Consider the following 14,182-nt stretch of genomic DNA (forward strand, 5'->3'; position numbering starts at 1 on the left):
CTGGGGGACCCCCAGCCAGTCGGGTTTTCAAGATATCCCTAATGAATATGCATGAGAGAGATTTGCATACCTGTCACTTCTATTATATGCAAATCTCTCTCATGCATATTCATTAGGGATATCTTGAAAACCCGACTGGCTGGGGGTCCCCCAGGACAGGGTTTGGGAACCACTGATCTAGGTCAATAAATTTGTTCTGTGGGATGTTGCATACAAACATGGAAAATGACTGCAGGTAAAGGCCTACCCCTTCTGCCCATCCATACCAATTACGGTGTTTTACAATCTTTCCTTTAGAGATTCTCTGTGCTTGTCTCATGCTTTCTTGAGTTAAGATAGGATCCTTGTCTCCACCACTTCCCTTGGGAGGCCATAAGTATTTCCTTAGATTACTGAGTTTATCCCCTTTCACTTTCCTCCTATGCTCCCTTGTTTCAGATCATTTTTTTAATTGAAAGAGGCCTGCTTCCTGTGCTTTTATGCCACAGAGAGATTTAAATTTCTCTATCAGCCAATTGCTTTGTTGTTGTTGTTAGGTGCCATCAACTAATGCTTGCGGATCTAAAAAGAAATCAGTTTTGTGCTAGTCTGGAAAGGTCCTCCAGTGTCATCCCCATGGTTGTTTTCATTGTGTCCAGCCATCTGATTGCAGATTGCCTTCTTCGCCTGGTTCCGTAACTGACCACAGAGAAAATGAGTGTGTGGACAAATCTGATCTTCGTTTGGAGTGTTATTTTTTTGCCTTTGAATGCTTTTTGAGAGCCTTCATTGAAGAGCGACCAAGTGCTATTCTGCAGAGTATTTCCTCCCTGCTAGTTGCTTCCTTGTTTACAAAAGAGCCCAGGAGATTGAAATTCTTTACAGCTTCTATTCTATTGCCTTCAAGCTCAAAATCTTAATCATTTTCCGTGTTCATGATCTTCATCCTGTTTATGTTCAGTTCTAATCCCATGTTATGACTTTTGACTTTGACTTTTCTCAGTAGAAACAGCATGTATTCATCTGCCTAGCGCAGGTTGTTTATATTTTGGCCAACAACTTTGAAACCGACACTCTCTTCTTACAAATTTGTTTTTCTGAAGCTGTTTTCACCGTACAGGTTGAACAGATAAGGTGACAAGATAAGAACATAAGAAGTTGTCTCCGCTGGGGCAGACCAGAGGTCCATCCTGCCCAGCGGTCCGCTCCCGCGGCAGCCCATTAGCCCCACTGCCTGAACAGTGGTCTCTGACTAATTTTGTAATTTACCTCTAATCCTGTCCCTATAACCTTACCTCTACTCCTATCTGTACCCCTCAATCCCTTTGTCCTCTAGGTACCTGTCCAGTCCTTCTTTGAAGCCCTGTAGCGTACTTCTGCCTATCACATCCTCCGGCAGTGCGTTCCATGTGTTTGCAGGAGAAACAGAAGACAGCCTCACCACAGTTGAAGTGGACTTAGACCAGATATACTATCAGATCGACAAACTTAAAAGTGACAAATCCCCTGGACCGGATGGGATTCATCCGAGAGTCTTAAAGGAATTGAAGGTTGAAATCGGAGAGTTATTGCAAAAACTTGCAAACCTGACAATCAGAACTGGACAGATACCGGACGACTGGAGGATAGCGAACGTCACCCCAATTTTCAAAAAAGGATCGAGAGGGGAACCGGGCAACTATAGACCTGTGAGTCTTACGTCTGTCCCCGGCAAGATGGTTGAAGCACTGATCAAGGATAGCATAGTCCGGCACTTGGACGCACACGACTTGATGAAACCCAGTCAACATGGATTCAGGAAAGGGAAATCATGTTTGACGAATTTACTCCAATTTTTTGAGACCGTGAACGAGCAAATTGATAGTGGGAAGCCGGTGGACATAATATACTTGGACTTCCAGAAAGCGTTCGACAAAGTTCCACACGAAAGACTTCTCAGGAAACTACAAAGCCATGGCATAGAGGGATAGGCAAATGGCTGGAAAACCGAAAGCAGAGAGTGGGCATAAATGGGAAGTTCTCCGACTGGGAGAAAGTGACTAGTGGTGTACCCCAGGGCTCGGTACTTGGGCCGATCCTTTTTAATATTTATATCAATGACCTGGAGGAAGGAACATCCAGTGAGATCATCAAGTTTGCAGACGATACAAAACTATGCCGGGCGATCAGATCGCAGGAGGATAGAGAGAAACTCCAGAGCGACTTGTGTCGGTTAGAAACATGGGCAGAGAAATGGCAGATGAAGTTCAATGTGGAGAAATGCAAGGTAATGCATTTAGGCAATAAGAATAAGGAATACGAGTATACAATGTCAGGTGCAACTCTGGGGAAGAGTGAACAAGAAAAGGACCTGGGTGTACTGATAGATAGGACCCTGAAGCCGTCGGCACAATGCGCGGCAGCGGCAAAGAAGGCAAATAGAATGTTGGGCATGATAAAGAAAGGAATCTCGAGTAGATCGGAGAAAGTTATAATGCCGCTTTATAGGGCAATGGTCAGACCCCACTTGGAATACTGCGTCCAACATTGGTCTCCCTACCTAAAGAAGGATATAAAACTGCTGGAGAGGGTGCAGAGACGAGCAACAAAACTGGTGAAGGGTATGGAGAAACTGGAATACGAGGACAGACTTATAACACTAGGATTGTTCTCCCTTGAGAAAAGGAGACTGCGTGGGGATATGATCGAGACCTTCAAAATACTGAAAGGAATCGACAAAATAGAGCAGAGAAGATTATTTACATTGTCCAATTTGACACGGACTAGAGGACATGTAATGAAGTTAAGGGGGGACAGGTTCAGGACTAATGTCAGGAAGTTCTGCTTCACTCAGAGAGTGGTTAACACCTGGAATGCCCTCCCAGAGGAGATTATGACGGAATCGACCGTCCTAGGCTTCAAGAGCAAACTAGATGCATATCTCCTTAAGAGAGGCATATAAGGATATGGTGGACTATAAATTAAGCCAGGTGTACACCTGGCAGGGCCTCCGCGTGTGCGGATCGCCGGACTTGATGGACCGAAGGTCTGATCCGGAGAAGGCAGTTCTTATGTTCTTATGTTCTTATGTATCCACCACCCTCTGGGTGAAAAAGAACTTCCTGGCGTTTGTTCTAAACCTTTCCCCTTTCAATTTCTCCGAGTGCCCCCTTGTATTTGTGGTTCCCCTTAGTTTGAAAAATCTGTCCCTGTCCACTTTTTCTATGCCCTTCATGATCTTGAAGGTTTCTATCATGTCTCCCCTGAGTCGTCGCTTTTCCAGGGAGAAAAGCCCCAGCTTTTTCAGTCTGTCAGTATATGAGAGGTCCCCCATAACCTTTATTAGCTTAGTTGCTCTTCTCTGGACTCTCTCAAGTACCGCCATGTCTTTCTTGAGGTACGGCGACCAGTACTGGACACAGTACTCCAGGTGCGAGCGCACCATTGCACGATACAGTGGCAGGATGACTTCCTTCGTCCTGGTTGTGATACCTTTCTTAATGATACCCAACATTTTGTTCGCTTTCCTTGAGGCTGTGGCGCACTGCGCCGACGCCTTCAATGTTGTGTCCACCATCACTCCCAGGTCTCTTTCAAGGTTGCTCACCCCTAGCGGTGATCCCCCCATCTTGTAAGTGAACATCGGGTTCTTTTTCCCAATATGCATTACCTTGCATTTCCCTATGTTGAAGCTCATTTGCCACTTTTTGGCCCACTCTTCCAGCGTTCTCAGATCTTTTTGGAGGTCTTCGCAGTCCTCCATGGTTATGACCCTGCTGTATAATTTAGTGTCATCCGCAAATTTAATAACCTCACATTTTGTTCCCGCCTCCAGGTCATTAATAAATATATTGAACAGGAGCGGTCCCAGCACCGACCCCTGTGGAACTCCGCTCGTGACCTTTTGCCAATCTGAGTAATGGCCCTTTACTCCAACCCTCTGTTTCCTGTCCGCCAGCCAGTTTTTGATCCATCGGTGGACCTCCCCTTGCACCCGTGGTTCCAAAGCTTCCTTAGCAGTCTTTTGTGTGGTACCTTGTCGAAGGCTTTTTGGAAGTCAAGGTAAATGATGTCTATGGATTCCCCTCTATCCACCTGGCTGTTCATCCTTGTCTGACGCCACATTTTATTGGAAACCAATCAGGGTTGCCATTTTCAGTTTTCACTGCAGTTTCATGATTTTCATATACTGTAGGCTCTCTATCAACTGAGTTATGTGTTTGGATATTCCCATTTGCACTAGAGTTCTCCATAGTTTATTGTGATCCATACAGTTAAAAGCTTTGCTGTAGTCGATGAAGCGAAGTTTTTGGTATTTTCCAGTATCCGCATTGGAGAAGAGCAAAGACAATTGCTTAGCTGAAATAAAAGATGTGGAATTAGATGGTTCAATGAAAAGATATTTTAAAGAATGTACATGGAAATTTGAGAAAAAAAACAATGCATTATCCCTGACCATAAAAGAATAAATTGTTTATGCTTACTATGGGTATATTTAGAAATATTAGGAAATAATCTTGCTTTAAGGTTTATAAGTAGCTTATTCCAATTTCTAAAATAAATATAGAAGCAGAGAAAAGTGAAGGCAGATAAAAACCATATGGCCTATCCAGTCTGCCCTCCCATGCAATCCATTTTCCCTTACACTCCCTTAGAGATCCTATGTATTTGTCCCAAGCTTTCTTCAATTCAGATACATTTTTTGTCTCCATCATTTCCACTGGAAGGCCATTCCACCCTATCTATGAAGAAGTATTTCCTCAGGTTACTTCTGAGTCCTTTTCACCTTCATCTTATGCCCTCTCATTCCAGAGTTTCCTGTCAATTGAAAGAGACTCACCCCCTATGCATTTATGCCACATAGGTATTTAAATGTCATTATCATAGCTCCTCTCTCTTGCCTTTCTTCCAAAGTATACATATTGAGATCTTTGTTTTGTCCCCATACACTTTATGGCCTTTTTGAAGGTGAGGTTTCCAGAATTGTACACAATATTCTAAATGAGGCCTTAGCAAAATCTTATACAGGGTCATTATTGCTTCCTTTTTCTTACTGGCAATTCTCTCTGTGCACTCGGGCATCCTTCTAGCTTTCACTGTTGCCTTTTTTACCTGTTTGACCACCTTATGATCATCACATATGATCACACCCAAGTCCTGCTTTTCTTTTCTGCATCAGAGTTCTTCACCTCCTAATCTGTACTGTTCCTTTGGGTTTTTGCAGCCCAATCTTAATGCAAAAGTCAACAGGTAGTAAGGAATGATTGAAAGAACGCACCGATGGTCATAGGCCAATCTCAGCAAGAGAGAGATCATCTGTGCCAAAAGCATCAGAAATATTCAGAAGATCCATGAAATACACACTTTTATACTCCATACCTTTGTAGAGTTTATCAAGCATAGCAGGAAGGTTTCAGTCCCATGTTTAGGGTGAAAACCCTCAAGATCATCATGCTTAATCAGAAAACCCTTCAATTGTTGCAGTACAATTTGCTTGCAAATTTGCTTAAAAAAGGTAAATTAGAAATAGGACAAACATTTTTGCCAGTTAATTGACAAAAGAAATTTCCTTATTAGTCATGTAAGGACCTCAGTGGGGCAGACCATTTGATAATGACTTTTTTTCTCTTCTCTAATGCTGCCTGCTTAGTTGGAGCTGCAGGTAGGTTTATTGGTTTTCCACTCATTACCATATAGCTGGTGGTAACAAGCATACTTAATTAAAAATTACTACAAGTCTTAACTCTGTGTGACATTTTCTGCAATGTTTTTATTCTCCTTTTTTCACTATCTAATTTGGACACCACAGGTGAAGGGATCTGAGGTCATATTTTAGCTGCAGTATACAAACCCATGTTCCCAACAAATAGTATAGCTCAATGAATTTTAGCCATTTTATAATGAAAATTAATTTGGGATTATTTTGGTTATTACATGAATAACATACTTTTATCAAGCATTTTCTTCTCTGTTGTACATATCAGAAGATCATTTTTAAACCAGGTTCAGTGTGTGTCAAAGTGCCTTGAAAGTGTTCTGTCAAAAGGCCAGATGTGGAATTCTGGATCAAACCCTGCAGTGCAACTCCAGTATTTCTGAAACTTGGTTTTCCTGCCTTGGGGGTATCCAATGAACATGTATTGAATAGAAAAGTGAACTTAGCATATCGGAATGTTTGTGTTTTTCAGAATGCAGCCCTCCAGCATTTGTTTATCCGCAAGTCCTTCCGACCATTCAAATGTCTGCAGTGTGGGAAGGCGTTCCGTGAGAAGGACAAACTGGATCAGCATCTTACCTTCCATGGCCAAGACAGCAACTGCCCTCTGACCTGTGAAATCTGCAACAAGGGTTTCCTCAACACTAGCTCTCTGGAGAACCACATGAAATTCCACCTCGATCAAAAGACGTATAGCTGCATCTTCTGTCCTGAGTCTTTTGACCGACTGGACGGGCTCAAAGACCATGTGGTGATTCACATTGTTGATGGTTACTTCATCTGTCCAACTTGTAAAAAGCGCTTTTCAGATTTTATTCAGGTGAGTACTGCTGTAGCCTCTTCAGCTCTTATTCAGAAACATCAAGATCATGTTCTGTTGTAAAAGATACAGGGTACTTATACTCAATACTTGGCCTAAAAAATGCCTACATTCTGTTGATGTATGACAACTTAAAGCAAAACTCATCAAATCCCAGATTGCCATTGTACTTAAAAATTGAACTCTGGCACCTAGTATTTTATACTGCCACTACAAAAAAAGAAAAAGAAAATCTGCCATCTACCTGGCATCCACTGCTACTCTATTTAGGTTGTGGAGGAACTTCTATTGCAAGTCTGATGAGATATGAGACTCTAAAAGACTTGCTCCAGAGTTTCTGCACTATGCAGCTAAACCTAATGAGAGCTATAGATTCAATGTCTATTTTTGGGCAGTAGCAGTAGCAATGCTTTTTGGCTGAGTGCATACCTTGAAAGTCGGGAGAGGTATCAGAATGAGGGAATGCGTAGGAAGTGGGGAGGGGCTAAGGCATGGTTGATTTGTTAGAGGTAAAGAGTTGGGACTGTTGATAAGAGAAAGAGAGAGAGACTGAGTTACGCCAGGGTGCAGAAGAATGAGAGAGAAAGAGACCTTATTAGGGACTTAGGCCATTATAATATCTGAAGAAAAAAAAGGCATTTTCCTCAGATGTAGCTATCAGTAGTTATCAGCATAGGATGTGTAGCATAGAGAGATGCAATAGACTTCTTCTGGTACTGTGGAATATCACATTTAGGGCCTGATTTATTAAGCTTTCTTTTCTTTTCTTTTTTTTTTTTTTATAATTTCTTTATTCATTTTTAAACTTACATCAAGTGTACAGTAAATATCAACCAAATATAATACAACATCACTTGAAAAATTTTCAATATCATACACCAAGAAGATTTAACCCCCACCCCCTTCCCAAATTCATACACAACTAATATATACCACATGAAAATAATATCTTATGACAATCATCTATATATTCTTAATGGAAAAACAAGAAATCCCCCCCAAATCCACATGTGTATTAAGATTGGGAAAAGTGTAACTTATTCATTACTATAATTTAATAAAGGTCCCCACACATCCTTAAATTTATTATAATAACCTTTTTGAACAGCCAACGCTCTTTCCATTTTATACACATGACAAACTGAAGACCACCAAAAACAATAATTCAGTCTTCTACAGTCCTTCCAATTATGTGTTATTTGTTGGATGGCAACTCCTGTTAATATCAATAAAAGCTTGTTATTATTAGCAGATACTTGACATTTAGCTCTCAGAGACATGCCAAATAAAATTGTGTCATATGACAATGGTACATGGTTCTCTAACAAACAATTGCTTTTAAGCAGGGGGGAAGCAGATATATTAACTCAGGCCCTAAATGAGAATCAGTGGGTGGGGGAGGTATTTTGAAAAATGTCTTAGAACTGGTTTCTAAAGTTTTAGTATGGCTCCTAAATTCAAAGATTTGTCAAGGACTGCTTTAGAGTGTTGAAATTCTTTTTGGAAGCTAAGGTGCAATAAATGCAATTATGCTGATTAATATTTGTATTTATTATTTTTTTTTATCATGGGCCCTTCTCAAGCTTAATTTCAACATACATATTGATGACAAAAACAAGTATCGCAGTTAGTGCTTTCCTGTATTTTGGCAGCTTTTACAGCAGAGGACCATTTAAGGGTAATTTCTCCAGTGGTCTGGAGGGAGAAATCACTTTTCTATGCTACTTTATATATGCAGCACTATGGAGCTGACTCTTACCCACCCTTTTACTAAGCTGATTAGTATGGCGGCCAATGATAATCGCGCCAAAGCTATTGGAAATTAAGGGGCTTCGGTGCTGTTACTGCAAGGCGGCCACTAGTGCAACTTTGTAAAAAAGGGGGTTTAGTATTATAAATATTTTCCTCATTTGTTTCTACAAGTGTGTTCACGGAATATAGTATTGTGAAACAGAATTTATTATTAGCAGTAACAAAAAAGTTTATAAAGCTCTTGAATATAAATTGGATAGCTCTAAGTCTAATAAATGTTGGCACTGTCATCTAGAAGCAGGGACTTTAGATCATTTATTATTCTATTGTCCATTTATTATGAATTTCTGGAAATCAATTTGGGACCAAATTAATTGTTTATTAGATAACCCAGTAGCATTATCATATGATACTGTGCTATTTGGTATGGCAATGAGAGCAAAAAGTCAGATTTCTACAAAAAATAACAAATTATTACTCATAATGACTGGTGTTGTCATTCAACAAATTACGCATAATTGGAAAGATTGGAGTAGATTAAATTATAATTTTTGGTGGAATTCTTTATGTCATGTTTATAAAATGGAAAGATTTATTGCAATACAGCGGGGTTGTTTTAGGAAATTTCAGGATGTGTGAGAGCCATTAACAAAGTATTGTACTGATTAGATGAGTTTGTTTCCCTTAAATTTACAAGTTTAGTAGTGAGGGGGGAGGGGGGGTTATTTTTATTATTACATATTCTACAAGATATTTGATCATATGTTAGAAAAGGATGGGAAGGGGGGGTGATAAGAGTTTATGATTTGTATCATTGCTGATTATTAAGTGATGTATTTATTGTTAATTTGTTTGAACATTTGTCACACTTATTCTAAGTTTGAAAATGAATAAAGAATTTAAAAAAAACAAAAACCCCATAACATAAACATAAGCAAACAACACAGAAAAATTATGTAAATATATTAAAATTGACCACTATCTATTTTTTTATCCTCAAAAGAACCAAAAACACAAAATATATATGTGTACCTTCTAGAATAAATGTATCAGGTGTTCATTTAAAAAGCCTTGAAAACAGCTCAACTATAAAAATTACAAAAAGTAACCACTTGGTGAAGGACTAAATTCATATCACACCAAGGTAAATCGGGACAAAGTAGGGTTACCCAAAAATGTGATTACCATATTTCAATAATCCAGCAATGTGAAAAATATTGAGCTCTCCCAACATGAAATCTATCAGATATAATGTGACATCCACAAACAAGTCTTCTACAGAGTAGCCCCTACACTCTGGAACACACACAGATTAGGAAAAAGAAACTGCATGATGAAGGGCTACATTCAGCATTCCTTTCATTGTATTTTCTGTTCACAGTTGTCAAAGAAGAGGATTTGTAGTAGAGAAAAGTGGATAGAAAGACATTTTGGTGATGAGAGAAATCATTGGCACTGGAAGCATCAAACACTGGGGATGCATTGCCATCGAGAGTGTATTGATCACTCTTGACATGTAGCATTGGTAGATGCCACTGGGAATGGTCGCTTTCCGAAACTTGTCTGAAGAAGAGAAAGAATTTGATCTCATGTTCATTGGTACCAACAGAGCACAATACAGGACATTAGTTAGAGGCTGAGACATGTTGTCATTGCTCTCAATTGAAGTGATGCACTGTGGTTGCTGGTATCTTTAACATAACGGTTGCTTAACCTCTGTGTCATTGGAGAGCATACAACAGCCTTCATGAACCTAAGACTGCAGTTCAAATATACCCCAAAGTGACTCAGGTGGACATGGCCACTCCTGCTGTGATGTCCATATCTTTATCAATAGCATCATTCAAGAAATAGCTCATCTAGAAATTTGATAGAGCATTTATTTGCTCAAAGTGATGTCGATGTTAAGGGCCAAGCAATCCAACTTATACTCAATATCCATGCTCTGCCTGAAGGAGATGCCTTGATACCATGGAACAGAGGGGGCTTAGAGCTGAGGTTAGCTGCACTGGATTTGAGTAGCAGAAGCTTCCTCACTATTCCATGTTGGTTGAATCCACTTTCAAAAGAGCCAAGAGTTCCAGGACTTGTTCCTAGGCACCCCTTGAGAGCACGACTTGGACATTAGAGTCTTTTGGGAAGACTGTTCAGAGTTCTATGCTCTCCTCCTACATAGCATCCTAACAGCTTTTCTTGGACTTGTATGTATAGAACATTGTGCTCAATGTAACAAAGCTCATGGATACTCTTCCTAGAGACAAAGCCAAGGACCTCTACTCACTAGCAATCAAAGAGAAGGAGTATGAAAAATACATAGTGTGAATTCTATTTTACATACAATATGAAGAGCTTCTGCCATGGGGATTGGTGCACCCAGACTTGCCTAGTTGCAGGTCTCAGACCTAAGATGATATGCAGAAAAAGCTTGCTGACAAGGTGTGCAGTGAAGAGAATGTCTTCAGAGATAAGGTACAAGAAGCTGCTACTCTTTCAAGCAGCATAATTATACCCTTAAGACCCTGTACAGCCCATTTCTGACCCAGCATTCAACTCCAAAGAAAGGTCTGTTCTTTCAATATTCAGGTGCAAGAGTTGCTGTGGTTTGTTATAAATTATCCAAAATTACATCTAAGCCCTATACAATGACTGGAATCTGTCATTGTATAGGGCTTAGATGTCTTTCTTCTTCAGAAAAGCATAACCACCTTGATTTCCACTGTGTATCAGCTGGTCAAATGTTGAAGATGTTGGGGAAAATTTCATCATTGGTTCACATCACTCTGATGGCATGCCTCTATTTGAGGCAAGCCCAGTGGATTTGTCCTTCAGGCGGACTCAGCCCATGAGAAATGCACAAGGCTTCGTATCTATTACCAATCCTCTGTGAGACTCACTGTCCCAGTGGATGAATCGGTCCAATCTGGCAAAAGGAATCTCCTTCCATATTCCTCAAATTCAAGAAACTCTAATGACAGATGCATCCAAGTTGGGCTGGGAGCTCATTTGGATGGACTTCACGCCGAAGTCACAAGGTCTTTGAGCTGCTTAGAAAAGACTTCATCAAATAAACTTTCTGGAGCTTTCAGAAATTAGTTTTCCAACAAGGTTATCCTTGAAATGGACACCAAATGGATGTGTATTACATAAACAAGTAGGGAAGGACAAGGTCATACCTCCTATATTGGGAGAGTATCAGAATGTGAAAAGTAGGCAATTTTTTTAAAGAAATGTACCTCAATGTTACAAGTTTCAAGTTTCAAGTTTATTATAAAATTTGATTAATCGCCTATTCAAAGTTCTAGGCGATGTACATCAGTATTTACAAAATTAGATAGATTTATAGTAATTAACATACATTAAAGTTTTCAAAGAATACATGACATAACGATACAAACTTGAAAACAATGGGTAAAATGAGGTATAGAAATACATTTTAATATAATAGAGACATAGCTGACAAGTAAAGACAAATTCCTGGCAGACAAGCTGAGTTGAATCCTGCAACCTATTAGCAGGCACTGGATGTTGAAGCCATCCACAGGATCATTTAGATCTATTTGTCACTCCATTCAACAAAAAAATGTCCTCAGTGCCATATGGAATGTTTTCCAAAATGTCCTCAGGGACATATGGGAAACTATCCTTGAATGCCTTCCTTCTGCATTGTGGGGATGGCCTACTGTACATTATGAAACTCAGACAAGATCAGGGCTGGTTTTTACTTCTGTTGGACCTCTCTGTCAAAAGTCCTATGAGACTGTTTTCCAACAATGGAGGGGCATAAGAGAAGGGCATGCTGTTACATCCCAACATAAAATTCCTGTAGCATCTCACAGCTTGAATATTGAGGGGTTAGCACTGACTTTCTTGAACTTGCCTGACAGTGTCTCACAGGCCCCGCTAGCTGCCAGAAAGGATTCCTCTAGCAGGCCATATGGATTTAAATAGAAGAGGTTTGCCATTTAATGTAGAGTTGAAGCCATTGATTCCTTATTTTCCGCTAACATCTATCAGAGGTAGGTCTAAATACTAACTCTGTAAAGGTACACCTTAGTGCAATTGGAGTTTATTATTGGGTAGAAGGTAAACACATCTGTGTGCAGCCTTTAGTTCACTTTATGTGGGGCTTGCTGATTTTGAAACTTCCCATCAATCCGTAGCATCAGGAGATTGCAAGATTCTTCTTACCCAGCAGATGAATATTTCTTTTGAGCTACTAGATATCTGCTTACTGAAGTTCACATTTTCAGTGGCAGTTACTTCAGTATGCAGGATTAGAGAGCTCTTGACTCTAGGAACTGATCTCCCTTACACTGTTCTTTTTAATAATACAATAGAGTGTTTCTGTACATCTATCCAAAACTTCTTTCTGAAGTTGTGCCATAATTTCATATTTTGATTTTTATTTTATTCAATTTTTCTTTATAAATATCAAACCCATATTACAGAAAAAGACAACTCATCCACTGAATGAGCAGATACATCTGAAAAAAAGGAGCCTGGACAAAATAAACCATCCTAGCGTTCTTATATTTCCATTGTGTTTTCCTATGTGTTTGCTATGAAAAGGGGTGTGAAAACTTAACCAAACAAGACTTTTTGGTTTCTTACTCTTAATTACTTTTTGAATATTGAATGTATAGTGTAGGGATGGGCAACCTTTATATTCATAAAGAGGGCTCATGAAAGTCAGTAATATCCCTGGCAAGCTGCAACATAAAACAGTGGTTGAAAGGATTACTGACTGGTTGGAATAGTGCAATGAACTATGCAAGTAAATGTTGGTCTTAAGATTTACTTGTACAATTCATTTACTTGCACCATTCCAACCAGTCAGTAGTCCTTCCAACCATTTTTCTTAAACCTCATGACCATAAAAGTGAAAGTGTACTGCATGTTTTGGACTGCAAGAAATCCTTGGCCTTCTGTCTAAAATGGACTGATAGCCCATGAGAAGTCCACTCAGCTTTTTGTTTCTTTTGACAAAAATAGAATGGGGGCTGTAACTGGAAAACATGCAGAACTGGATGCTCTAAAATCGCAGTTAAAATCATGTGGATCACTGTGGTGCTGGTAAATGGTCCCTTTTGAAAACGGTGATTGATGTTGAAACAGTTTTGCATGCAAATGAGTTTCGCAGAGGTCCACTGTAATCCTTTCTGATCAGTTGTTGGAGAAAGTGACTGACACATGCGCTGAACTAAGAAAATAAGAACATAAGGATTGCCACTGCTGGGTCAGACCAGTGGTCCATCGTGCCCAGCAGTCTGCTCCCGCAGCAGCCCTTAGGTCAAAGACCAGTGCCGTAACTGAGACTAGCCTTACCTGCATACGTCCTGGTTCAACAGGAATTTGTCTAACTTTGTATTGAATCCCTGGTGCGTGTTTTCCCCTACAACAGCCTCCGGAAGAGCGTTCCAGTTTTCTACCACTCTCTGGGTGAAGAAGAACTTCCTTACAGTTGTATGGAATCTATCCCCTTTTAACTTTAGAGTGATCTCTCATTCTCTCTACCGAAGCAACCTCCTGCTGCTCAGCTGTTCAGGTTGTACTCCTTCCTACCTCAGCCACCTGGACTTCCCATATCCCCTGACCAAGCCTCCCCGTACCTTATTTAGATGGCCAGCAAGAGGGATGCCCACTCCATCCTGTCAGCAGGCCTGGCTCTTCAAAATGGCAGGCCTTCCCCTTTCCAGTGCATCCTGAGATGCACTGGGAGGAGTCTCAGAATCTAATTGGCCCAGGCACCTAAGGCCCCTCCCAAATATATGCATTCTTGGTATCAAAAAATAGACACCCCTTCATAGAACTGTTTTCTGTATCTAGGTGTTTCCTGCAAATGCCATATGGCAATTCATATGTCTTTTCTTCAGTAGTGGCTTTTTTCTTACCCCTCTCATATAGACTGTGTATGTGGATTAATCTTAAATTTGTTG

General features: G+C 40.1%; 1 protein-coding gene across 6 annotated transcripts in view; it reads left to right on the forward strand.

The window, feature by feature from the left end:
* PRDM10 (PR/SET domain 10) overlaps nt 1-14,182 on the forward strand; it is a 230,992-nt gene that overhangs the window by 122,964 nt on the left and 93,846 nt on the right. For all 6 annotated transcript variants that reach the window (XM_033918444.1, XM_033918447.1, XM_033918448.1 and 3 more), the window contains one exon: nt 6,147-6,494. In XM_033918444.1, the coding sequence (XP_033774335.1) occupies nt 6,147-6,494 (348 nt within the window). The remainder of the gene's footprint in view (nt 1-6,146; nt 6,495-14,182) is intronic.

The sequence above is a fragment of the Geotrypetes seraphini genome, chromosome 13 (genome assembly GCF_902459505.1).
Source record: "Geotrypetes seraphini chromosome 13, aGeoSer1.1, whole genome shotgun sequence".
NCBI classification, from domain to species: Eukaryota; Metazoa; Chordata; class Amphibia; order Gymnophiona; family Dermophiidae; genus Geotrypetes; species Geotrypetes seraphini.